Source organism: Arachis ipaensis, chromosome B10 (genome assembly GCF_059453495.1).
Source record: "Arachis ipaensis isolate K30076 ecotype BB chromosome B10, ASM5945349v1, whole genome shotgun sequence".
NCBI lineage: Eukaryota > Viridiplantae > Streptophyta > Magnoliopsida > Fabales > Fabaceae > Arachis > Arachis ipaensis.
In genome coordinates this window covers 23,146,768-23,173,347 of record NC_142435.1, presented here as the reverse complement: position 1 = coordinate 23,173,347, position 26,580 = coordinate 23,146,768, and the positions used below count along the sequence as shown (strand labels likewise).

Here is a 26,580-nt window from a genome sequence, read left to right as displayed (position 1 = left end):
TTTATATTCATCAAATTTTAAAAAATTATTTAAAATTATCAAATTATCTTTTAATTTAACCTAAATCTGAATTCTAATTTTACTCTATACTACTATTATTTCAATTCCTAATTCCACCACCCCCAAATCTTTCGTCATGTTCAATTTTTTTTTTCCAACTACTACTCCCTAACCTTATTACCTCCCAAATCTTTTATCACCTTTAAATCGACCACCACCATTGCCGGAAATATAACTCATCAAAATCCTTTTATAGTTGTTGAAAGGTTTTTTTCCTCTCAATCAGGGCGAAACTTTTCATGGACAATGAGAACTATCGCCCCTAAATATTTAATATAAGTTTTGGACTTTGTTTTTTTATCTAATTGAAGTCTTATTACAAATTAAAAAAATACTAATATATTAGATTATAATAAATTTTGATAATTAACTTTTAACAATAATTTAATTTAATATTATTTTAAGTTTTATTATTTTTTTAAATTAATCTTTTTAGATACAAAATTAAAATATTCAATAAATATTAGTGTTATAATATTCAGAATTTCAATCTTTTAAGTTCTAAACTGAATTCTAAACAATTATAATTTTATGTATTATCTTTAAAAAATTAGATAATTTTTTATTAATTTATTTTAATATTATTTTATATTTTTTATTTTTTTAATTGATTTTTTTATCAATAAAAATTTCAAATTATCAATTAGCATATATTATAATTTTTAATATTTATTATTGTAATGACAATTTTTTTATACATTTAATATTTTATATATTCTAATTTTTCTACTAATATAATGATAAAAATCAAAGAATTATATCTTTTTTACAAGAAAGGTTAATGCTCAAGGAAAAAAATATATATAATCTATAATATCAATATTTGTTGATAATTTCACTATTCCAATAAATTATATAAAAAAAAGTGATTCAATGCAAGTATATAACCTTTAAAAGTTTAAATAATCATAACTAATTAATAAGTTTGATATTATTGTTTTATCTTATTTTTTTAGAATGAAATCCTAAAAATAATTATTTTTTTTTTTTGAAATAGAAGAAACACAACATAATAAGGTGGAGCAATTGAAAATGAAAATAGCAAACAACAGCTGATAAAAATAAAGTACAACACAATCCATAGTCATCTTCAGCACTGCCATCAATAACCAAAGGGTTCACCACAAATCCACTCATTGAAGATCGTGAAAGACCTGATCATAATTTTTATCATGCTTGATTTTTGAAGATTCTATCATTTCTTTTTAGCCAAATTGTCCATATAATAGCAAAAAATCCAATCAATTAACCACATCTTCCTCTCATCCTTTTTAGCTGAAATATTCGTCCAACCTTCAAAGTGTTGCTTGAGTGTACTTGGCATGGTCCATATCCTACCAAGAGCGAACAGACAAGCACACCACACCTGCCAAGTAACCTCACATCCAATAAACAAGTGAAAAGCAGTTTCCACAGACTTATAGCATAAGACACACATATTATCATTCTGATCAAACACACCTATTTTTCATAGTCTTTCTTTAGTATTTACCCTGCCAACCAACACAAACCAAGCCAACAATTCAACTCTTGGTGGGACGAAACTTCTCCAAATAGCACTAGTGAAACTATAGCTTATTATTTTCTCCAGAAGTACTTTTGCCTGTAAGACTTGCACAAATGAGTTAGTCGAATAAATACCGTTTTATCAAATTTTCATACTACTCTATCCTCTCTCTCAGTTGCTAGTTTAACAGATTGTAACATCTCATGAAGTTGGTTTATAAGTTCCAACTCTCATTGGAATAATTCTCTCCTCCATTGGAAACTCTATATCCTCTCTAACCCATTTCAAAATCTACAATCCCCTATAACAGGTCTTTTAAGGTTTGAGACTGAGAAAAGTCTTGAAAATACATCTTTCAAAGCACCACTAGGTACCCAACTATCCTCCCAAAACCGGATTGTTCTTCCATTCCCTAATTCCATAGACAAGCCTTTGTGAGTTATGAGAGAAGGGAATAGTGAAGCAAATAGCGCAATTCTTCAAGGCGTGTGTTACACATACTTTTCTTTAGACTTAATTCACCCCGCCAATATACAATGGTGTGCAAAATGGGTTATTGGCGAATTTTCTGTAGGATACAATGAAGAACACTTGACTTGTTTATGCACTCACACAGTCAAGCCTTACACTAAATGATAATTTACAGAATAATATTCTCTATTCTTTCTTTTGCGCATAAAGAAAGTGTTGAGATGGATTAGTTCCACAATAATGAAATGAGGGAAATTTATAGATACGGAGTACATGCAACATGTAGCTACGTACTCAACAGACACAACTTTTTAAATAGTTACTACCTTTTAATAGACATAACTTTTCAAATAGTTGCAACCTTTTAACATGTATAACTTTTGAATAAGTCACAACTCTATGAAGAGATGTAACTCTTCAAAATAGCTTTTCACATATTTTAAAAATATATCTCACAATCCCCCACCATTTTCAAAATTCTTTTTCAATCCTATCATTCTGGAAGTTTTATGCTCTCAGTAGAGGTATCTTGCGATTTGAACATTTACCTAGTAACAAGTGGTATTCACTCATCCGAATTTAAAATGGTAAACAAGTTTTGAACCATTTAACTCATATGAACAAGCGTGCACTGATGACACATAAAATTTTGGTATCATTTAGATGTTATATTAAATATGACATATTTAGTATACTACATGGCCTTGTGTCTTGTATCCTTTCATGAGTGCTTTAAGAGTAAAATCTTAACTCTAAGAACCGACCTCAGTTCACACTCATATAGGCAGACTCTATCAAAAGTATCCCATAATTAAATACTTCAACAATAATATACTTGCTATAGGTCTATTAAGAGCAAAGCTCATCTTATTCCTTTATACCATTATGGTTCCAAGTACTTTTTACCTTGGGATGAAAGAAATAATTATGAGTACTTGCAATTACTCTAATAGTGTACTTTACCGCATTGAACTCAAGACTTGATGTTACTCAAGTGTGAGTTAGGTTTCCACCATTGGTAATTATTTAAAATACGAATTTTAGTCCCATCCCTTTTGATGTTTTAAACACCAAATTCCTTGTCAATCCTTTCGTCAAAGGATCTACAAGATTTTGTTCTGACCTTATAAAATTTATAGATATAACTCCATTACCAATAAGGTTTTTAACATAGCTATGTCTTACTCCAATGTGCCTAGATTTTTCATTATAAACTTGGTTGTAAGCCTTTGATAATGTTGCTTGGCTATCACAATGTATAGAGATTGGTGCCATTGGTTTTGGCTAAACTGAAATTTCATATAATAAATCTCTAAGCCATTCAGCTTCCTTGCTTGCTGTTGCCAAAGCAACAAATTCTGCAGCTATGGTAGAGTCCGTTATGCAAGTTTGTTTCTTGGATCCCCAAGAAACAGCACCCCCACCAAGGGTAAAGATCCAACCACTTGTTGATGCATGATCCTCTGTATAGCTTATTCAACTGGCATCTGTATATCCTTCTAAAACAGAAGGTTCACCACTATACAACAAAGTATAGTGTATTGTTCCTTTCAAATATTTTAATATTCTTCGGACAGCATGCCAATGGTCTTTACTTGGATTGCTTGTATACCGACTTAAGCGACCTACAGCATATGCTATATCTGGTCTAGTACAGGTCATAACATACATTAAGTATCCAATTATTTTTGCATACTCAATTTATGAAACAGACGAATCTGTATTGGGTACTAATTTAATACTTGGATCAAAAGGAGTACTCACCGAATATCCTTCAAACTCATCAAACCTTTTTAATATTTTTCTATATAATGAAATTGAGATAATCCTAAATTATGACCATCTCTAACAATTTTAATTCCTAAAATTATATCTGCAACTCCCATATCTTTCATATCAAAATTACTAGACAAAAAATATTTAGTTTTTTCTACCTCTTCTAAATCAGTACCAAAAATAAGCACATCATCAACATATAAACAAATCATAACACCTTTATCATTTTTAACTTTACTATATACACATTTATCAGATTCATTTATTTTATATCCACTAGTACGAACAGTTTCATCAAATTTTTTATGCCATTACTTAGGGGTTTATTTCAGTCCATATAAAGACTTAATTAATTTGCACATTTTATTTTCTTGACTAGCAACTATAAATCCATCGGGTTGCTTTATATACACCTTTTCGTCTAGTTCACCATTTAAGAAAGCTGTTTTAACATCCATTTGATGAATGACAAAATTAAAAATTGAAGCAAGTGTTATAAACACTCTAATTGTAGCAATTCTTGCTACTGGTGCATATGCATCAAAGTAATCAATTCCTTCTTTTTGTGCAAACTCCTTAGCAACTAACCGTGCTTTGAACTTATCAACAGTTCCATCTACTTTCATTTTCTTTTTGAAAATCCATTTAGAACCAATGGCTTTTGACCCACGAGGAAGATCTACTAATTTTCAAGTGTTATTTCTCATTATTGAGTCCATCTCATCTTGTATTGCTTCTTTCCAAAAATCTGAATCTCGAGACCTTATAACCTCTTTATAGGTCTCAGGATCACCTTCCATATGAAGACATATAGGTGCAATGCTATCTATTGATTCTCTTGTTCCTTTCACAAGGAACATAAAGAAATCTGATCCATAAGTCTTTGCTTTTCTTATTCTTTTACTTTTTTTAAGTTCAATATTTTCAACGGACTTATTTTCTACATTTTCTTCTATTTCTAAGTAAATTTTACTTTCAGGTCTTGGAGTTGAATTAAATCTATCCTCTAAAAAAATTACATCTCTTGATTCAATAACTGTATTAGTAGAATATGATTCATTAGATTCAATAACTACAAACCTATAAGCTTTACTGTTCTCAGCATATCCTAAGAAAATACATTCTATGCCTCTTTCTCCTAATTTCTTTCTTTTAGGTTCAGAAACTTTTACTATTGTTCTACAGCCCCAAACTTTAAGATATTTAAGGTTAGGCTTTTTATTCTTCCAAAGTTCATATGGAGTTATTTTATTCCTTTTATTAGGAATTCTATTTAAAATATAACAGGAAGTTAAGATAGCCTCACCCCAATAACCTTTTGCTAGACCAGAATAAGATAGCATAGCATTAACCATTTCTTCCAGCACCCTATTTTTTCTTTCAGCAATACCATTCTGTTGTGGAGAGTATGGTGCAGTGGTTTGATGAATAATACCAGTGGACTCAAAATAACTAGGATTATAATATTCTCCTCCATGGTCAGACCTTAAGCACTTAATAAAGGTTTCATGTTGTAATTCAACTTCAGTTTTTAAAATCTTAAATTTATCCAAGACTTCATCTTTAGAATGCATCAAATATATGTAACAATATCTACTGAAATCATCAATAAAAGTTACAAAATATTTCTTTCCACCTATAGTAAGCCAACCATGCAAATCACATACATCAGAATGTATTAATTCTAATAACTTTGAATTTTTTTGTACTCTTTGAAAGAAAGTCTTGTTATCTTGGTTAACATACAAGTTGTACATACATCTGAATTTTTAATTGATTTTGGAATAAGATCATATTTTATCATATCATTTAATTATGAAAATTAACATGTCCTAAACGATTATGCCATAAATCAAAGGACTCGGCAATATAAACAGAAACATCATCATTATTATTATTATTATTATTATTATTATTATTATTATTATTATTATTATTATTATTATTATTAAACATATTCTCACATAGATATCCTTCACCCACAAACACTCCACCCTTAGACAGAATAAATTGATCTCCTTCAAATACAGACTTAAATCCATACTTGTTAAGTAGAGGGACAGAAACTAAATTTTTTCTGACTTCGGGTACATAATATACATCAGTAAGAGTTAGTACTCTTCCAAAAGTAAATTCAAGTTCCACCGTTCCTTTACCCATTACTTGAACAGTTGATACATTTTTCATGTACAGAATAGTCTCATTCTCTTCTTTGAATGTCTTAAAAAAATCTCTATTCTTGCATACATGTCGAGTTGCACCAGAATCTATCCACCATGATCCAATATCTTCAATCATGTTGATCTCAGAAATAACAGCAATAAGATTATCTTTTATTGTTGTGTCGTTCTTTTCTTTCTTCTTTCTTAAGAAACGACATTCTTTCTTAAAATGTCCTAGTTTTCCACAATGAAAATAATTTTCTTTTTTTTTATTCTTTCTGAAATCACCATTGTTACCTTGAGATTTATTAAAATCTCGGTATCTCTTCTTGTTGGGCTTGTTGGATTTTTCATCTTCCATTACGTGAAGATTAGCATGAGCACTTTGTTCTTTAGTATCGTCTTGTTTACGATACTCTTCTTCAAGACGAAGGTGATTACTTAATTGCTCAAGAGAAACATCATCATTTCTATGTTTCATAGTTCTTTTGAATTCTTTTCATGATGGAGGGAGTTTGTCAATAATTGAAGATACAATGATGGTATCATCCATGTGCATGTTATGTTGCTTAAAATTATTTAAAATACGCTCAATTTCATGCAGTTGTTCCATGACAGGTCTACCATCAACCATCTTATAATTATTAAAGCGAGTGACAAGAAATTTCTTACTTGTTGCATCCTCGGCCATATATTTTGCTTCTAATTTGTCCCATGATTCTTTTGCGCTCGCAACATTTTGGTAGACATCAAACAGTGCATCAGCCATTGAGTATGTGCCCGTGCATATATAGTCATCGTTGTCCCATTTTTGCCTGGCTCGTGTTTCTGCAATGGCCTCCCCTTCAACTTCTGGTGGTCTTGGTATAGTAAGAACATATGCCACTTTTAGTGTTGTGAGAAGGAAGTGCATCTTCTTTTGCCATCGTATGAAATTTCCACCATCAAATCTTTCTAACTTGACAAAATCCGACGTCATCTCCTTAATTGATGCAGTGACCATTTTTGTTTTATTGGTGAATAATTAAGCCTAAAGATTGTGATTTATGAGAGAAGGGAATAGTGAATCAAATAGCGCAATTCTTCAAGGCGTGTGTTACACACACTTTCCTTTAGGTTTAATTCGCCCCACCAATATACAATGGTGTGCAAAATGGGTTACTGGCGAATTTTCTGTAGGATACAATGAAGAACACTTGATTTGTTTATGCACTCACATAGTCAAGCCTTACACTAAATGATAATTTACAGAATAATATTCTCTATTCTTTCTTTTGCGCATAAAGAAAGTGTTGAGATGGATTAGTTCCGCAATAATGAAATGAGGAAAATTTATAGATACGGAGTACATGCAACATGCAGCTACGTACTCAATAGACACAACATTTTAAATAGTTACGACCTTTCAATAGACATAACTTTTCAAATAGTTGCAACCTTTTGACATGCATAACTTTTGAATAAGTCACAACTCTATGAAGAGATGTAACTCTTCAAAATAGCTTTTCACATATTTTGAAAATATATCTCACAGCCTTTATTCATCTTTTCTCTCACTTGTGGCTCTCTAATTTGTAGCTAACAAATATTCTTTCAAAGACCCCCTCTTGTAAGTATAGGCTGACTAGAAAACATCTTAGATGGATTCATGCTATTATAGGAGCATACCACTTTTTTTCATAAAGGACAATCCTCTTTCAAAAACTTCCACCACTACTTAAATAGTAGAGTTATATTTTAAATCATTGCATTACCAATAGTAGTTAGTTTTAATTTTGACAATATCACTTAAACAAAAAAGATAAAATTAAAAGATGTTATAATAAAAATATTTAAATAATTATTCTTTATCTGATATAAATTATCCAAAATAATTTCAATATGTTTGATTTAATATTCTTTTTATAACTAAAATAAAAATATAATATATTATTTTCTATTTTTCAAATTGCATATTAATTCCTTCAAATTTCTCTTCAAGTTCCGTCCCTGCTCCCAATTCTTTAGAATCTTCTCTTTTCTTTTTATCTAATTTAATCTCTCTAATTTGCATATTCTCTATCATCGTCATTATCAAGCAGGCTTAAGATACCTCCCAACATAAAATAAGAAAAACAAAAACATCTTACCCTCATGCATTTGGTGAAAATTTATCTTCTTCTTTGTTCCTTCTTTCCTTGCCCCTTTTTTAATTTTTTGAAATATATATTCTTATTTTTGTTGTTATTGTTGGTAATATTGATTAATTAATTAATTAATTAATTAAAATAAAAATAAAAATTGTGAAAAATTGTGAGTGTTCTCTTTTTTTTGCCTCTGACTTCAACTTTTTTGTATTTATATTTGTTTAATTAAGCAATGGAATTGTGAAAGTTCAATTATGTTTAGTTAAATTATAGCAATGGTAGGTTTAAAAAGAAAAAGAGAAAAGTTGGTAGTAATGGTAGCGGCAACAATGATAGTTGGAGACAAAAACAATGATAAAGAAGAATTTGGGTAGTAGTGATTTAAAAATTAGAATGACAATAATTTAGAGAAGAATTAAAATTTGAAACTAAGTTAAATTAGAGGATAATTTAATAATTTTAAATAATTTTTTAAGATTTAAATAGTTTTATCAACTAAAATTTACTTTTATGGATATAAATTATAAAATTAATTTTATTTTTTTATAAATAAATTTGTCAGCATCTTTAAGTTTTGTTGATAAAAATGATAATTTGTTTTATTTTCGTTTTTTAATTATTACTTTAAATTCTCTCAATTTTTTATAAATAGAAAAATATTAATTTACTCTTTCAATGTTAGAGAACCAAGAGAACAGGAAATATAATTGGAAAATAAATGATTGAAATATAAAATCTTAAACTTAAATCGATTTAATTCTCTCTAATTTATCATTCAAATATAAAAATTAGTTTCTAAATCAATCTAATTCTTAGTGTATATTATTTATTCATCTTGTGCTTTCAAATGAGAACACTAGTAGCTAAAAATTAATCTTGATAATCAGCAATATTTTTTAATCACAACATTCCTCTTCGTTTGCATGTTCAATTAGTCAAAAAAAAAAAATTTAAAGATTTTTTAAATAAATAAAAAATAATATTTTTAAAATAATTAAAACAAAATTAAATAACAAAAATTATTTTTTGGAGGACGAGGAAAAATTGGATAAATTTTTTGATTGTGCTTTTTTTTCCTTACATTTGTGACATTAGTTTTTGTTATGTACTTATATTAGTTTTTAGCGGCAAAAATATGTGTGGTTGGCAAACTATATTTAACAAAATTAGTTTAGTCTGATTTGATTAATTTAAAACTTTGTAAATTGTATTAATAATTAATTATTTAAAATTATTTAAAATGTAAAATTTAAAAATGATAATTTAAAATCAAACACAATTTAATTTATATGAGATCAACATATCAATTAAAATTTAAAATGTTATGAATTGAATTTATTAATTTAATCCAATATTGTGGGAGAAGTAGCTAACTAATGTTTACTTCATGAGTGATTTGGCTAATCAGTGCAACTATGTATCTTTTAAATATTATTATTTATTCAATTTTTAGAGGAGAGATAAAATAAAAAATAAGTAATTTTCTCTGATTTTTTTAACAACTGATATATAAAAGTGGATATTTAAATTAATTAAACAATAATAAATTTTTAAAAAAGCTGAATAAAGGCTAAAAGTTAAAGACAACTAGCATTTCTCATTATAGCTCTAGTTGTAAAGGAGGATTTGGTTGTTTTGATCTGGAGACGCAAGGGTTGAAATGGCATCAATTGTGACTTGCTCTGTTTGTAGTAAACCTTCATAGAAATAACTATTGTGTTTTCTCCAAATGTTCTAAAATATTCTGAAGAGAATGTTTATCCAACCTTCTGGGTTTTGAGTTCTAAAGTTAAAAGTGAGAGTAGAATTGCACCGAAATTCAAAAAGCCATAAAAAAATTGGTGGATAATCAATGAATTTTAACCAAATTTGAGAAGAATCAGGGTAGTCTTTGATAATAAGGATTTCAATGGCAATCTTTCAACAATCACAAATGAGGTTAGTACTAGACCACCTGAAAGTACGAGATGTCGTTAGGATTCTACAGTTGAATGTCTTGATCCATTGACTCACTCCATTTCCATATTATACACTAAGGTGTTGTGGTAGCCAACAATGACTTCTGATTCAATGTTATACGCTTATGATGGTAAAAGTTCCATCATTATTGACCATTCATGCCACTTTATTGTTAAATACATAGTTAATGATGCAAAATAATATGACTAAAATTTGTAGCCGAGAATAGACGAAACTAAATTATCAATTTGGATAATAATAAAAATAATATGATTAAGTGATAATAATTAAAATTTCTCAAAATATATATAAAAAGTTTATAGTACTCTCTTATATGTTATGGAAAGTATATTCGTGCAAAAGAATTACATGTATGAGAAATTGTACTATTTTTTTCTCTTCATTTTTATTTACTAATTTTTTAACAAAATTAACTTAACATATAAAACAATGCATTACCTATATATAGTTTTCTTGTGGCAGTGTATTTGGTCTACATGATCATCAAATATTTTGTGGATAAGTTGATATTTTATAACTTACTCCCAGTGAGGTAATTGAAAAAAAAAATTTCACTTTTATAGTTGTGTATACTAACATATTCTTTTCACCTTGATCTTATTAAGTTGCAGTAATATTATTCTTTGATTATAATTTGATTATATTTTCATAAATTTTTTGGTACACTTAAATTTAAAATTTACGCTTTTCTTGATAGTTTTGGCAAGCTTTGATTTTTACTTTGAACATTCAAAGCTTTGTTATGTCGCTAGCCACAATTTTTAATTAAATAAAAAACTAAAAGAATAGTTTTAACAAGAAAAAGGTTACAAAGGAAAAAAATAATTTGCATTTGGTGTGTTTCAGACATAAAAAAAAAAAGAAAAGAAAATGAAAAAGCAAAACGCAGGTAGTGATTTTCACTAACATCATATAGCAGTGTAAAATTTTTATATACCTCAATTTCATTGTGTTACTAGTGCGCGAAATAAGAACTCGCACAACTGAACCAGTAAGTGCACTGGATCGTCTAAGTAATACTTGAGGTAAGTCAGAGTCGATCCCACGGAGATTGTTGTTTTGAATCAAGCTATGGACACCTTGTAGATCTTAGTCAGACGATTAGAAAAGAGTTATGTTATGAAAAACGCATAAAGACTAAATAAAGATAGATTTACTCAATAGTTGTGAATTCAATGATAAGAAGACGGTTAAGGCTTCAGAGATGCTTCATTCTTTTGGATCAACTTTTTTTACTGTCTTCTCCAACTGTGAGTGGTTCTTTTCATGGCAGGTTGTAAGTGATCAACACCAGTTTAATGCCCGCTAATCTTCCTCCTTCAGGCCGAACGCCAGGTTTAGTATGCGGCCAATCTGAATGATGGTGAAGCTCCTGCAATTCATCCCCTTGATGATCCTATTGAAAACGCCACAGACAAGGTTGAATCTTCCGGATCAGAGAATGTTGCGCCTTTGGTTCTAGCCTCTACCACAAAGACCCTAATCTCCCCATACCTCGGCTGAACTGGTGTCTCGAGAAGTCCCCAACGAAGTCGTGGATTAGTCGTCTAAGAGATGTATAATCAAGCTGGTGGTTTAGTGATCTCTGGTTAAGGACTCACACTGAACCCATGTAGAATGTGGATGAGTGTCACGGATCATCTCATTCATAAGGTTGAAGAATGAAGATACATCTTAAAATAGAGTCACACACGAATTGAATAGAACAGTAGTACTTTTATTAATCCATGAAAATCAGCAGACTTCCTAACCTTAACCTAGGAGGTTTAGTGACTCATGCTGATAGAAAAAATACAATGGAAACATAAAAGTGGGCAAGAGTCTGGTAGAAGATCCTAAACAAGGGTGATCTTCTCCTATATATATATTAATATGATAACTAAGGATTATAGAAATAAGATAAACTAAGTTGATAGTGCGAAAATCCACTTCTGAGATCCACTTGGTGAGTGTTTGGGTTGAGCTTGAGTGTCTTCCACGTGCTAGTGTCCCTTAGGGGTGTTGAACGCTGGCTGTGGACCCCCTTTTGGGGGGTTGAACTCCAGTTGCTCCCCTGTGGGCGTTGGACGCCAGGAATAGGACTGGTGGCTGGCGTTGAATACCAGTTTTGGGCCTTCATTTTCAAAACAAAGTATGAAACTATTATATATCTATGGAAAGCCCTAGATGTTAGCTTTCCATAGCCATTGAGAGCGCGCCATTTGAACTTTTGTAGCTCCAGAAAAGTTCAAGTGTACGGAGGTCAGATCTTGACAGCATCTGCAGTCCTTTCTCTGCTTCTAAATCAGACTTCTGCTCAAGCTCCTCAATTTTAGCTAGAAAATACCTAAAATCACCATAAAACGCACAAACTCAAAGTAGAATCCAAAAATGTGAATTTAGCACTAAAACCTATGAAAATTTAATAAAACTTAAACAAAACATAACAAAAACTATATGAAAACAATGCCAAAAAACGTATAAAATATCCGCTCATCAGAACACCAAACTTAAACTGTTGCTTGTCCCCAAGCAACCAAAAATAGGGTAGGATAAAAAGAAGAGAAGAATACAATAAATCTCAGAGTTTTCAATGAAGCTCAGTTTCAATTAGATGAGCGGGACTAGTAGCTTTTTGTTTCTCAAAAGTTTTGGCATCTTACTATTCGTTGAAGTTTAGAATAGTTGGCATCTTTAGGAACTTAGAATCCAGTTGATATTATTGACTTTCTTAATTTAGTTCTTTTTTATTCTTGAACACAGCTTCTTTAGAGTCTTGGTCATGGCCTTAAACACTTTGTTTTCCAGTATTACCATCGGATACATAAATGCCACAGACACTTGACTGGGTGAACCCAATTGAATTGTGATTCAGCTTTGGTAGAATTCCCAGCTAGAGGTGTCCAGAGTTCTTAAACACACTCTTTTTTGCTTTGGATCACGACTTTAACTGCTCAGTCTCAAGCTTTTCACTTGACACCTTCACACCACAAGCATATAGTCAGGGAACCAGCTCAATTGAACTGTTTAGGCTAAGATTTTTCTTTCTTTTAGGCCCTCCTAACCATTGATGCTCAAAGCCTTAGATCCTTGCTCTTGCCTTTTGGTTTTAAGAGCTATTGGCTTTTTCTGTTTTTTTTTCTGCTTGCTTTTTTTTATTATTTCACATATACCTCTATTTTGTTTTTTTCATTGCTTTTTGCTGCTTTTTCTTGCTTCAAGAATCAATTTTTGGATTTTTCAGATTACCAATAATACTTCACTTTCATCATCATTCTTTCAAGAACCAACATTCTTTAACTCCAACATCAAACATGCACTGTTCATTCATGCATTCAGAAAACAAAAGCAATGCCACCACATCAAATAATTGAAGCATTCTTAATATGTAACTCGAAATTCATGCATCTTATTTTTCTTTTTCAATTAAAATTTTCTTTTAAGCAAGGTGAGAGATGCATGTAACATTTCAAGGCTTAAGACATAAAATAAGGATGGTCATGCAATTAGAAACAGACAGTGAGATAAAATACATGAAAAACAGATAAATGAAAAATAACATAGACAATAGGGGTGTAAAATTACGAATCCACCTCAATGATAGCGGCTACTACTCCTTCTGGAGGATCCAATGGAGTGTTTGATTTCTTCTATGTCACGCCCCTACTTCTATTATTCTTCCCTCATAACTCTTTGTTCTTCATTCATGACTATTTGATCTTCTCTTATTTCATGGAGGATGTTGGAATGATCTTGTTGTTCCATCCTCAACTGATCCATGCTAGTGCTTAGTTTTTCAAGAGAAGTGTGCAAATGATCCCAATAGCCTTGGAGAGAAAAATGCACCCTTTGAGGCATCTCAGGAATTTTTTGTTGAGGCAGCTCTACATGCTCTTGTTGAGGTGCACGTGTGGGCTCTCTAGTTTGCTCAATCCTTTTCTTGGTGATGGGATTTGGTGATGAATCTCTCCATCTCCAAAGATTCGGAGGTAAAAGCTATAGCTTTCCCTTTCCTCTTTCTAGAGGGTTCTCCGACTTTGGGTGCCATAAGTATGAATGGGAAGAAAAAAAGTAACGCTTTTCCAACACCAAACTTAAAAGCTTTGCTTGTCCTCGAGCAAAATAGGAAAAAAAGAGTAGAAGAAGAAGAGAATAGAGGAGATGGAGAAGGGTAGTGGATTCATCCAAGTAGGGCTTTAGTGTATGAATGGTATGTGTATGAAGAGTAGGAAGAAGGGGTATTTATAGGAGTAGAAAAGGTTGGGGTTTGAATGAATGGGTGAGAATTGGGGGGGGGGGAATTTTTGAATTTGAAGTGGGTGGGGGTTGGTGGGAGTTATGATAGTTTTGAAAAGTGATATGGATGTGATTGCGTTAGGGTTTATAGGGAAGGATATGTGGAAAAGAGTGAAAGTAAGAGAGAGAAGAAGGTGGGTTAGGTGAAGATTCTGTGGGACCCACTGATTCTGAAGGGCTGGAGAATTCGAGTTTCCTGCCCCCTTGTGGGCGTTGAACGCCCAGCTACTACTCCTGGCTGGCGTTCAACGCCAGCTATGTACCTCTAAGTGGGCGTTGAACGCCCATTGGGGTGTTCCTGCCTGGCGTTCAATGCCAGCACTGTGCTCCCTGGCTGGCGTTCAACGCTAGCAAGGTCTCTACTCTAGGGTTTTCTGTTTCTAGCTCTGACTATTTCTGTTTCTGTTCTAACTACTGCACATGATCACAAACTTAAACAAATATGAACATTAAACTGAAATAACTTAAATAAACTTAAGGAAAAATAAGAAAACATTAATTATTGATGGGTTGCCTCCCAACAAGCGCTTCTTTAACGTCATTAGCTTGACGGTTAGCTCCTTACGGAGATGGGTAGGGGCTCAGAATTTCGCCCTTTACAGTGAACTTCTTGCCTGTGCTCGCATGGATAAGTTTCACATGTTTAAGAGACAGGATTCTATTCACAATGTGTGGAATGACAGGATTGTCAACGAAGATAACTTTCATGCCAAGTGAGAGGCCTTCAGTGGGAATCTTCTTGTCCCTTCAGCCTTTAGGTACTTTCTTCTTAGTACCTTTGTTTTCAGTGCTTGATAATAGCTGCCCAACACCAAACTTAGAATTGGTGTCTAGGGGCTCTGTATAACTCTGCACTAAGAGAGAAGGTTAAAGCACTTCATGTTTATGAATAGTGCTTCCCTCAACTGAGGTAGAATGAGGTTTATGAACCTTGAACACAAGACAGTCCTCATCTAATTGCAGGACTAGTTCTCCTTTGTCTACATCAATCACAGCCTTGGCTGTAGCTAGGAAGGGTCTTCCAAGGATGATGGATTCATCCTCTTCCTCCCCAGTATCCAGGATTATGAAATCAGCAGGGATGTAAAGGTCTTCAACCTTCACTAAGACATCCTTTACTAGTCCATAAGCCTTTTTCATGGACTTTTTTGTCATCTTTAGAAAGATTCTTGTAGCTTATACCTCAAAGATTCACAGCCTCTCCATTACAGAGAGAGGCATGAAGTTTATGCTTGACCCTAGGTCACATAGAGCCTTATCAAAGGTCATGGTACCTATGGTACAAGAGACTAAGAAGCGTCTAGGATCCGGCTTCTTCTTAGGTAACTTATGCTAAACCAAGGCATTGAGTTCCTTAGTTAGCACTGGAGGTTCTTCCTCCAATGGCTCTATGCCAAACAACTAGGCATTCAACTTTATCAGAATTCCTAGGTACCGAGCAACTTGCTCTTTTCTAGTTTTTTCTTCCTCATCAGAGGAGAAGTACTCTGCAGATTCTATGATCTTCAACCAAGCATTCAAGGGAACTTCAATGGGCTCTTCATGAATCTTTGGTTCCATCAGTTCTAGGGAAGTTCTCAGTGGGCTGAGAGTTGCCAACTATCCCTATTGTGGCATTAACTGCCAAGACTTTTGTTTCTTTGGGTGTTGAATGCCCATCATGCATCCCTTTACTGGCGATCAACACCAGTGGTTGTGCCTTTTTGGGCATTGAACGCCCAGTAAGGACCTCTTTACTGGCGTTCAACGCCATTGATGGTGCCTTTGTGGGCGTTCAACGCCAAATCCTCTCCTTCAGATTCGGCCTCAATGTCCATTATGATGGCCTTGCACTCTTCTCTTGGATTTACTTCAGTGTTACTAGAAAGAGTGTTAAGAGGAGTCTCAGGGATTCTTTTGTTCAGTTGACCAACTTGTACCTCCAGATTTCTAATAGAGGACCTTTTTTCAATTATGAAACTATGAGTGGTCTTAGAGAGGTTGGAGACTATTGTGACTAAGTCAGAAAGGCTCTGTCTAGGAGTCTCCATATGTTCATGAGAAGATGGGAATGGTGGTCTGTTGTTGAACCTATTTTGATTTCTTTCACTTTGATTATTGATGAAGCCTTGCTGAGGCTTCTGTGAATCCTTCCATGAAAGGTTAGGATGATTCCTCCATGATGGATTGTAGGTATTTCCATAGGATTTTTCTATGTAATTCACCTCTTCCATTGTAGGTTGATCTGAATCATAAGCTTCTCCTCCATAGGAGGCTTCTTGAGTGCTGCCAGTTGCAGCTTGTAATCCAGTCAAATGCTGAGAGATCATATTGACCTGCTGGGTTAAGATCTTGTTCTAGGCCAATATGACATTCAAAGTATCAACTTTTAGAACTCATTTCTTCTGAGCTACCCCCTTGTTCACAGGGTTTCTCTCAGAAGTGTACATGAATTGGTTGTTTGCAACCATTTCAATGAGTTCCTGTGCTTTTTTAGTCGTTTTCCTCAAGTGGAGTGATCAACCTGCAGAATGGTCCAAGAACATCTTGGAAAGCTCAGATAGGCCATCATAGAAGATTCCTAGGATAGACCACTCTGAGAGCATGTCAGGAGGGCACCTTCTGATGAGTTGCTTGTATCTTTCCCAAGCTTCATAAAGGGATTCACCCTCTTTTTGTCTAAAGGTTTGAACTTCTACCCTGACCTTACTCATCTTTTGAGGTGAAAATAACTTGGCCAAGAAAGTATTGACCAACTTTTTCCAAGAGTCTAGGCTTTCCTTTGGTTGAGAATCCAACCATATCCTAGCCCTGTCCCTAACAGCAAAGGGGAAAAGCATAAGTCTATAGACCTCAGGATCCACTCCATTAGTCTTAACAGTATCATAGATTAGCAAGAATTCAGATAAGAATTGATGTGGATCTTCCAGTGGAAGTTCATGGAACTTGCAATTCTGTTGCATTAGAGAGACTAACTGAGGCTTTAGCTCAAAGTTATTTGCTCTAATGGCAGGTATAGAGATACTTCTGCCATAGAAGTCAGAAGTTGGTGCAGTGAAGTCACCAAGAACCTTCCTTACATCTCATTCATTATTCGGTTCATCTGCCATGTCTGTACTTTCAGTTTCTTGTTCGAAATGTTCTGTGAGATCTCTCCCAGAGTGTTGTGTTTTAACTTGTTGCAAATGCTTCCTTAGAGTCCTCTCAGGTTTAGGATCAAGATCAAAGAGAGGTTCTTTATCCTTGTTTCTGCTCATAAACAAGAAAAAGAAAACGAGAAAGAAGAAGAATGGGAGCCCTATGTCAAATAATAGAGAACTCCCTGTGAGATGTGAAGAAGAAAAAAGAATGAAGATAGAGAGAAGAGAATAAGAATTCAAATAAAAGGGGGGTAGAGAATTCGAAAATTAGAAGTAAAAAGAGAAACTAGAATTAAAATATTTTTATTTTTATTTATCAATTAAATTCGAAAATAAGAGCTTAATTAAATAAAAAGATTTGAAAATTAGAAGGTAGTTTTCGAAAAAGGACAGAGAGAAGAATTAGTTAGGAAGTTTTGAAAAAGAAGGAAGAGAAAACAAGTAACTAATTAAGAAAGATTTGAAAATAAGATAAGATTTGAAAAAGATTTGAATTTGAAATTTAAATTTTGAATTTTAAAATTTGAATTTTGAAAATTGAAATTGAATTAAGATAAGATAAGATTTTGAAAATTGAATCTTAAATTTTGAATTTTGAATTTGAAAATAAGACAAGATAAAGATTTAAAAAAGATTTGGTTTTTGAAAAGATTTGATTTTGAAATTCAAAATTAAAACAAGATAAGATAATGAATTGAAATTTAATGAAAGATAACAAGAGATAAGATAAATATTTAAAAAAGTTTTGAATTTTAAATTTTGAAAGAAAGATAAGATAAGATAGAATCACAATTAAAAGAAAAGATTTGAAAAAACGATTTTAAAAAGATAAAATTTGAAAATTGAAAATTGAAACTAAGATAAAATAAGATAAAGATTTTGAAATTAAAATTTGAAATCTTTTTTGGAATTTTTGAAAATATTAATTAAGGATAGAAAATATATTTTTTATTTTTTTAATTAATGAAGAAAGAGAAAAACAACCAAAAGACACCAAACTTAAAATTTTTAGATTTAAAACTCTAAATTTTCGAAAACTTAAAAGGAAAAACATCAAAGGCCACCAAAATTTAAGACTTTTAAGATCAAAACAAGAAAAGAAATATGAACAATTTGAATACCAAGAAAGAATACAAAGAACAAATTTGAAAATTCAAAGCAATTAAAGAATAACTACGTGACACCAAGCTTAAAAACTTTGAAAATCAAAGACATAAATTTCGAAAATTTTAAAGGAAAATACTCAAATACACCAAACTTAAAAACTTTGAAATCAGAGACTCTAATTTTAAAAAAGAAAAGAAAAAACTTAAGGACTCAAAGATTACTCAAAAAGACACCAAACTTAAAGATTGACACAAGACTCAAACAAAAGACGCTATTTTTAAAAATTTTTTGAAAAGAAGGCAAAAGAGTTCGAAACTTTAACAAGAACAAGAACAAATGCTCAAAAAAAAGATAAAGATCAAAAAGAAAAGTAGAGATTTTTTTTTTGAAAAATTTTTATTTTTTCGAAAAAGAAAGTAAAAGACTCAAACAAAACAGTAAAAAAAAGTACCTAATCTAAGCAACAAGATAATCCGTTAGTTTGTCAAATCCGAACAATCCCCGGAAATGGCGCTAAAAACTTGGTGCGCGAAATAAGAACTCGCACAACTGAACCAGCAAGTGCACTGGGTCGTCCAAGTAATACCTGAGGTGAGTCAGGGTCGATTCCACGGAGATTGTTGTTTTGAATCAAGCTATGGACACCTTATAGATCTTAGTCAGGCGATTAGAAAAGAGTTATATTGTGAAAAACACATAAAGACTAAATAAAGATAGATTTACTCAGTAGTTGTGAATTCAATGATAAGAAAATGGTTGAGACTTCGGAGATGCTTCATTCTTCTGGATCAACCTTTCTTACTATCTTCTCCAACTGTGGTTCTTTCCATGGCAGGCTGTAAGTGATCAACGCCGGTTTAATGGTCACCAATCTTCCTCCTTCAGGCCGAACGCCAGGTTTAGTGTGGGCCCAATCTGAATGAGGGTGAACCTCCTACAGTTCATTCTCTTGATGATCCTACTCAAAATGCCACAAACAATGTCAAATTTTTCGGATCAGAGAATAATGCACCTTTGGTTCTAGCCTCTACCACAAAGACCCTAATATCCCCATACCCCGGCTGAACTGGTGTCTCGAGAAGTCCCCAACGAAGTCGTGGATTAGCCGTCTAAGAGATGTATAATCAAGCTGGTAGTTTGGTGATCTCTGGTTAAAGACTCACACTGAACGCATGTAGAATGAGGATGAGTGTCACAGATCATCTGCAGTCCTTTCTGTGCTTCTGAATCAGACTTCTACTCAAGCTCCTCAATTTCAGCCAGAAAATACCTGAAATCACCATAAAACACACAACCTCAAAGTAGAATCCAAAAATTTGAATTTATTAGCACTAAAATCTATGAAAACTTAATAAAACTTAAACAAAACATAACAAAAACTATATGAAAACAATACTAAAAAGCATATAAAATATCCTCTCATCAGTTACATATTGATTTTTAATAAAAAAATGAGCCGCGTTTTGCATGTTGCAAAATTTTTGAAACAAAATAGAAAGCTAAAATTGCAACGTGCGTTTTGCAGGTTTTATATTAAAAAAAGATAAAATAATCAAATCGTGATATGCATTTTGTAGGTTTTAAATTAAAAAAAGGGAAATGTTTGGTAACCAAAGAAAGTTAATCAAAAACAGCCATAACTTGTCTTATTTAGCATTTATTAATTATTGCGACAATTAATGAATGTTAAATAAGGCAAGTTCTGTCTGTATTTTTTGTCTCCCTAGCATTACCCTTAAAAAAAATAACAAGTTAAATTATTATCTACATTTTGCTCTGACATCAAAACAGTATAATTACTTCATGCACGTCCATTTCAACGTGTAACTCCACTTTTCTTTTCATAAAAAAAAAATCAGCCCTATTTTCTATCGAAGAGCCCAACAAAATGAATGGTCGCTCTTGATGATATCAGCTTGGGTCACTCCATTCAAGCCACACTTGCACATTGCACCAAACAATCTTCCACTCACCTTAGGATAATAGCCGACATGCTCAACAACTTGAAAACATCTAACATGACGACGCGGTTGTAACCTTCCGTGCACCTCTTTTTCCGCATATCTACATCACTCGTCTTCCACTATATTTGAACCGCCTCTTTATTTTACATTAAATTTGAATGCCTTCAAATAAAGGTACTTCAAAATTTCAAAAAAAACCTAAAAACATTTTCAATATTGATATATCTTGTCATATTTAGGAAAATTATCAAGTGTTCCTTCGACAAAAAAACGAAACACCATGTTCATGATATGATCAGGTTACCTAAATTTCTTTTGTTGTGTATTGAGTCATGAAATAGCGAAAATGTCCCTTATTATGTGAGTGTTTTGACGTAAAAACTCTCTGAAATAAACAATTTATAAGTTCCTGGCTTAATAGCAAAGAATTCAGGTGTAAGCTAGCGGGATTCTTGTAGCATTCATCATAATGGTTTGTGACTTTGTGTATAAAATGTCCTCCAAGTACATACTCATATCCATCTTTCATATCAATTTCTTCTCTCAAACTTGAAATTTTTTTGTATTTAAACCCAATAACATTAATAATTTTCATCATGCACTAAACTCCAATTAATTCTTTAAATTGGGATGGAGACGCAGAAGAGGTAGGAGAAGGAATAACCAATTACCAAAAGAGATGGAAATAATATTCGGTACCGATTATGTAGAATCATCATTCATCATTAAAAAATAAAAAAATATTTTGATAAATTTTACATTTATTAGTATTATACATAATTAATTTTAAAAAATAAATTAATAAACATGTTATCCTACTAATCTATTATATATACTCAAGATTGGAAAATGTTTTATATATTTTATTTTTTAAAAATTATGTTTTATTATATATAATTTATAAATATAAAAGGTATTTATAAAATTTGAATTTAAAATTTTCAATTAAAATATAAAATATTTATCATGTTAATTAACCCAATAATTATTATTATATATATTTAGTTATAAAAAAGTATATTAACAGACACATTATATTAATATTTATTAAGTTAATTGTAACACCTGTTATCCTTATCAAAGTTTAAATTTTAATTTTAAATAATTAACAACTTCAAAAATAGGTTAGAAAAAAAATGAGGAATTCGAATTTCAAAAGAAAAAAAAAACCTAATCATAAATAGAATCATATTAATCAAATAGCTTTAGTTTAAACTTGAAAATTTAAAATTATCTAACCTTAGAAAAACTAGAGCTATTTGGATATTAGGGAAAAAACTAAAAAAATGGATTTAAAGCACATAAGCTTAATTATTTTATTAGTTTTTGTAGTTTTTTATTTTTTAATAAAAGTTTATAGTTTTGAAATTTGTAATTAAATTTTTATATTAAATAAAAATATATAATTAAATTTTTAGTAATTATTATTTTTTAAAAATATTAAGGTCACATGGCTGCAAAGAAAAAGAAGAAAGAATCGAATTGAGAAAAGAGAATAGTCAGAGGAGACCAAACTTAAAAAACTTCCCAACTCAATTGAAAGTAGCCCCACAGTTTCGCTGAAAATCAAGCCTCTGCACATCTATCTATTAGTATACATAGTCAATGGAGACAAATCATGAACATCAAAATTTTTCAACTACACAGCCGGTCTCGCACTCACCATGAGGTCTTTCTTTTCATCTTCACTCAAGCACAACTTTCAAGATCTTAACCATTCACATTATTTATATTATATCTGAATGATAGAGACTAACGGAATATCAAGTTCTGCTCAAGTACAGCGAGATACTAGAACCACTTTCTAACTTTTATAGAGTTATTATATCAACAGAGAAAGAATTTTAAAGTGAGATAATTAATAAAATAAAATAATATTTTAATCACTCTTAAATTTATAATTTTAATATATGTGAATTGTAATGACCTAATTTCTGATATATCATTATCATACTAGAAGGCGAGCGCTACTAACTTGCCTTCCTACTTTATAACTAATAATATATTATATAAATCTGTTACCTTGTTAATTTTTTTTACGGGTAATTTTTTTTAAAACATTTGCAAAGGATATAGCAATCATTCGTAACAAGCATTAACAGAAATATAAACATAACTAGACAGCAGATAATCGAACTTATAATATACATCATATACAATGTCGTATAGGAATCCAGTTAGTACGCACCCTGTCATAACCTCTACTAGTAAATATGTACATATATAGACATATGACACCCTAGGACCTAACTCATAGAAAAAACCTCTAAACTGACGTTCAGACTAGCCTAGAAACTCTAGACACATCTAATCTCTCGGTTGTACTAACAAAAGTGAGAGACTACTCGAAGCCGATGCTAAGCTGAAGTGCCATAAAAAAGACTGCCACCATACGTCTATTACCACAGTCATATATCACAATTAGGTAGGTCTCCGTGGGACCCACCTGCCAGTTGGTTGCTCCCAAATGACAACTGTCTCTCTTTAGGATCCTCCTCCAGATCGTCCTCCTCCTCCTCCTTCTCTGGTGCTACCAAAATATTCTCAGTCCCACTAGATGAGCTGCTACTATTGCTCTCGTCTACATGAACAGGACCGTTGGCGTATATCAGTGCAAGTACCTCTCCTAGAGGTCCAAACTGGTCCTCTAACTAGGCAGCTAGAGAAGGTGGAATAAGCGGCTCCATCAGTAAATCCCACTCAAGAGGTATTGCCAGTACATATGCATCAGCAGGATCAAACTCTGGTACGTATGCATCCACTAGATCAGGCTCAGGTGCCGCCTGATTCACTGGCTGTGCAGGAAAAGGATATTCGGCACCGTCAAAAAAAGGATGTCCCGGTATGTCTGGGTGTTACCAAGATAACGAAAACCTCGTATGGTGCATTAGAATCAAAATCCGGGCTATCTAAGGAGTGTTGAAAAGGATGATCTCGTATAACGTAAAGACGGATACAAGGGTCCATAGCTATAATATAGTAACTTCCAAATATCGAATCCTTGTATTTGTAGGGATACTCAAGCTCATAGAAAAGAGCTCTCGTTTCCATTTGAAGGGAAAAAAATGGGTAAGAATTGGGAAGTTCTTAGTAAGGTCAAGGTAGTTAGTTAAGTTCATTATTTTTCTTTGTTATTACCATACAACAGAGCATCATAAAAAATACAAACAAATAACAAACAAAGAAAATACAGAAAATATAATATAAATAGAGAAAGCATATGTTCAAACAGAAAGCATAACAGAGAAAAATGTGCACACAAGTATGATAGTACAAGTTTACAAACTCGGCCCGACGTTACCAGAATCAAGTCCGGATATGGCCTTACAGGTGCAGAATTATAGCTGAGATTGTGCTGATGATACCTCCATAAGCAGCCTCTTTGTCTTATGGGTGCAACATTATAGTTGAGTATCCCTGGAAAACGTTTTCGATGGGCGCATCACCATATATCTATCTACCTGGGACAGTAGATACTCAACTTTTAACTTCTTATCCATCATTAGTAACTTGTTTCCTTTTATTATCTTCCATTTTTTATTATCTCCTTAGCCTGTTCTTGCTCTTATGAAGAGATGAGTTTTAAATCGTTTTTCTAAAATTTTTAAGAAAATTACCATTTTACTCCTAGTCTTTACGTGAAATTATTATTTTGTCCCTCAATTATTATATTATATTAATATTTTAATATTATTTAATATTTTGTCATTAAAACTTATTTAATAATATTTTATCCTTAAACTTTTAGAAATTACAGTTTGGCCCAAAACTTTTATCTATTTATATTTTAAACCCCAAATATTTTTATAATTAAATTTTGTCCCAATATTTTTATATAATTATCAAAATATTCTTGTACTTTTTTATAATGACCAAAATATCCCTATATTTTTTATGAAATTTTTATTTTATTCTTGAACTTTTTTTTTAATACCCAAAATACTCCTAAACTTTAAAATTATCTTTTTACTGTTAATCTTTTAGTTATTTATCATTGTATCCTTGGTGTCACACAGTCATGCCATCTATGCATGCATGGAACCGCAGCCATGAATTATGTTTCATCATGATTTTAAGCTTGATTCCCACGTATTTTTCAATCTTTTCGGTTACTACTTTTTTATTTCTTTTAACTCCAACTTCCAACCATCAATATCACATGAAATTCCTCATGATTAAAGCTTAAACACACTTCATTTAAGCTCATAATCAATTCAGTTTTCATGCTTCATTATAAAACCGAATTACCAAGCTCTTAAAATACTAAAATTACACAACAAATCAAGCATATAACCATCCAATTTTAAATATTAAACATCAATTAATCAACCACACAGCAGCAACACAATTAATCATTAATTTAGCCAAACCTTACCTCTTGATTCAGCTCTTAAAAATGATTTTTTCTAGGTGTTATTTAGCTCACTTTTCACCTAGTTTTCAATCAAAATAAACTTTTAAATCAACAGATATGTGAAGGCTGAACCTTCATTATGGGATAGAGAGAGATTTTCTTACCTTTCTCTTGCTGAAAATAAAAATTTCTTGATCCACAAGGTGCCTAGATAAGAGATCCCAAGGAAAAACATAAAAAACAAGTTACACCATGGTTAACCATAGCCGAATCATACAAGGAGGAAGTACAAGGAAAGTACTACACCATCATAAACAACACCCTATACAAAAGAGGAATTTCAATACCATTGTTAAAATGTGTGCCGACCTCTAACACAAGGAAAGTTTTAGAGGAAGTACACAGTGGCATTTGTGACAATCATCTTGGGGCACAAGCTCTAACCAAAAAGGTACTCCGGGCGGAATTTTACTGGCCAACTCTACAAAAAGAAGCTACAGAATTTGTAAAGACATGTCCCCCATGCCAGAAACATGCCAACTTTCACATCGTCCCGCCAGAAGAGCTCATCAGCGTAACTTTGCCTTGGCCATTTGCAAAATAGGGACTCGATCTTCTCGGACCCTTTCCCCAGGGATCAGGACAAGTCAAATCCCTCATAGTCGGAGTAGACTATTTCACAAAATGGATTGAGGCAGAGCCCCTAGCCAACGCCACTGCTCAAAGAAATCAAAAATTCCTATATAGAAACATTGTCACAAGGTTCAGGGTCCCATACTCCATCACCACAGACAATGGTACCCAATTCACAGATGCAGGCTTCAGAAAATTAGCAGCCGATTTGAACATAAAGCACCAGTTCACCTCCGTCGAAACATCCCCAAGCCAATGGACAAGCTAAAGCTGCCAACAAAGTCATATTGGCTGGATTAAAATGGAGATTACAGGATGTAAAAGGAGCTTGGGCTGAGGAACTCCCACAAGTCCTATGGGTATATCGGACAACGCCACATTCCACCACAAAGGAATCACCCTTCTGACTAGCATATGGAGTGGAGGCAATGGTCCCGGTAGAAATTAAGGAATGGTCGCCTATAGTAGTACACTACAATGAAGAAGCCAACTCCCAACTGCAAAGGGAAGAACTCGACCTACTCCCAGAAGTCCAGGAAAGAGCTCGGATCAGGAAAGAAGTATTAAAACGTCGAATGGCTTCGAGATATAATCAAAAGGTAATGCCGCGAGGTTTCGCAGAAAACGACCTCACTCTAATCCGAAATGATATCGGAAGAACTCGACCTGGAGAAGGAAAGCTGGCAGCAAACTGGAAAGAACCCTACCGAGTCATAGAAGTACTTGGGAAGGGCTACTATAGACTGTCCGAACTCGATGGACGAGAGCTTCCCAGATCGTGGCACGCCTGCAACCTAAGAAGGTACTATAGTTAGGAATGATAAAGGATCTTGGGATAAGGTACACTCTTTTTCCTGAGAAGGTTTTTTAATGAGGTACCAAGCTAGGCCCTACAAACTATCCGACTTACAGGGATGAAAAACTGCCACATGCATATATTTGCACTTTCTTTTAAATAAAATATATTTTAGATATTCTACAAATTCTCAAGACGCATTAATCTGAAGCATTCATCGTCCGATTATAAAGCAACAGATCGGCAGAAA

General features: G+C 32.6%; 1 protein-coding gene and 1 non-coding gene across 2 annotated transcripts; one reads left to right on the top strand and one right to left on the bottom strand.

Moving 5' to 3' along the window:
* Positions 1-6,475: 6,475 nt before the first annotated feature.
* Positions 6,476-6,979, bottom strand: LOC107620428 (uncharacterized). Its single transcript, XM_016322587.3, has one exon. The coding sequence runs from the start codon at positions 6,977-6,979 to the stop codon at positions 6,476-6,478; it is 504 nt and encodes a 167-aa protein (XP_016178073.1).
* A 9,956-nt stretch (positions 6,980-16,935) lies between these two features.
* LOC148579410 (small nucleolar RNA R71) lies at positions 16,936-17,044 on the top strand. The gene has a single exon (XR_015895003.1). It is a non-coding gene; the product is annotated as a small nucleolar RNA R71 (small nucleolar RNA).
* Positions 17,045-26,580: the final 9,536 nt, after the last annotated feature.

Excerpts from the sequence above, each read along its gene's own strand:
- LOC107620428 (XM_016322587.3), bottom strand. The coding sequence starts at position 6,979 with ATGGTCACTGCATCAATTAAGGAGATGACGTCGGATTTTGTCAAGTTA.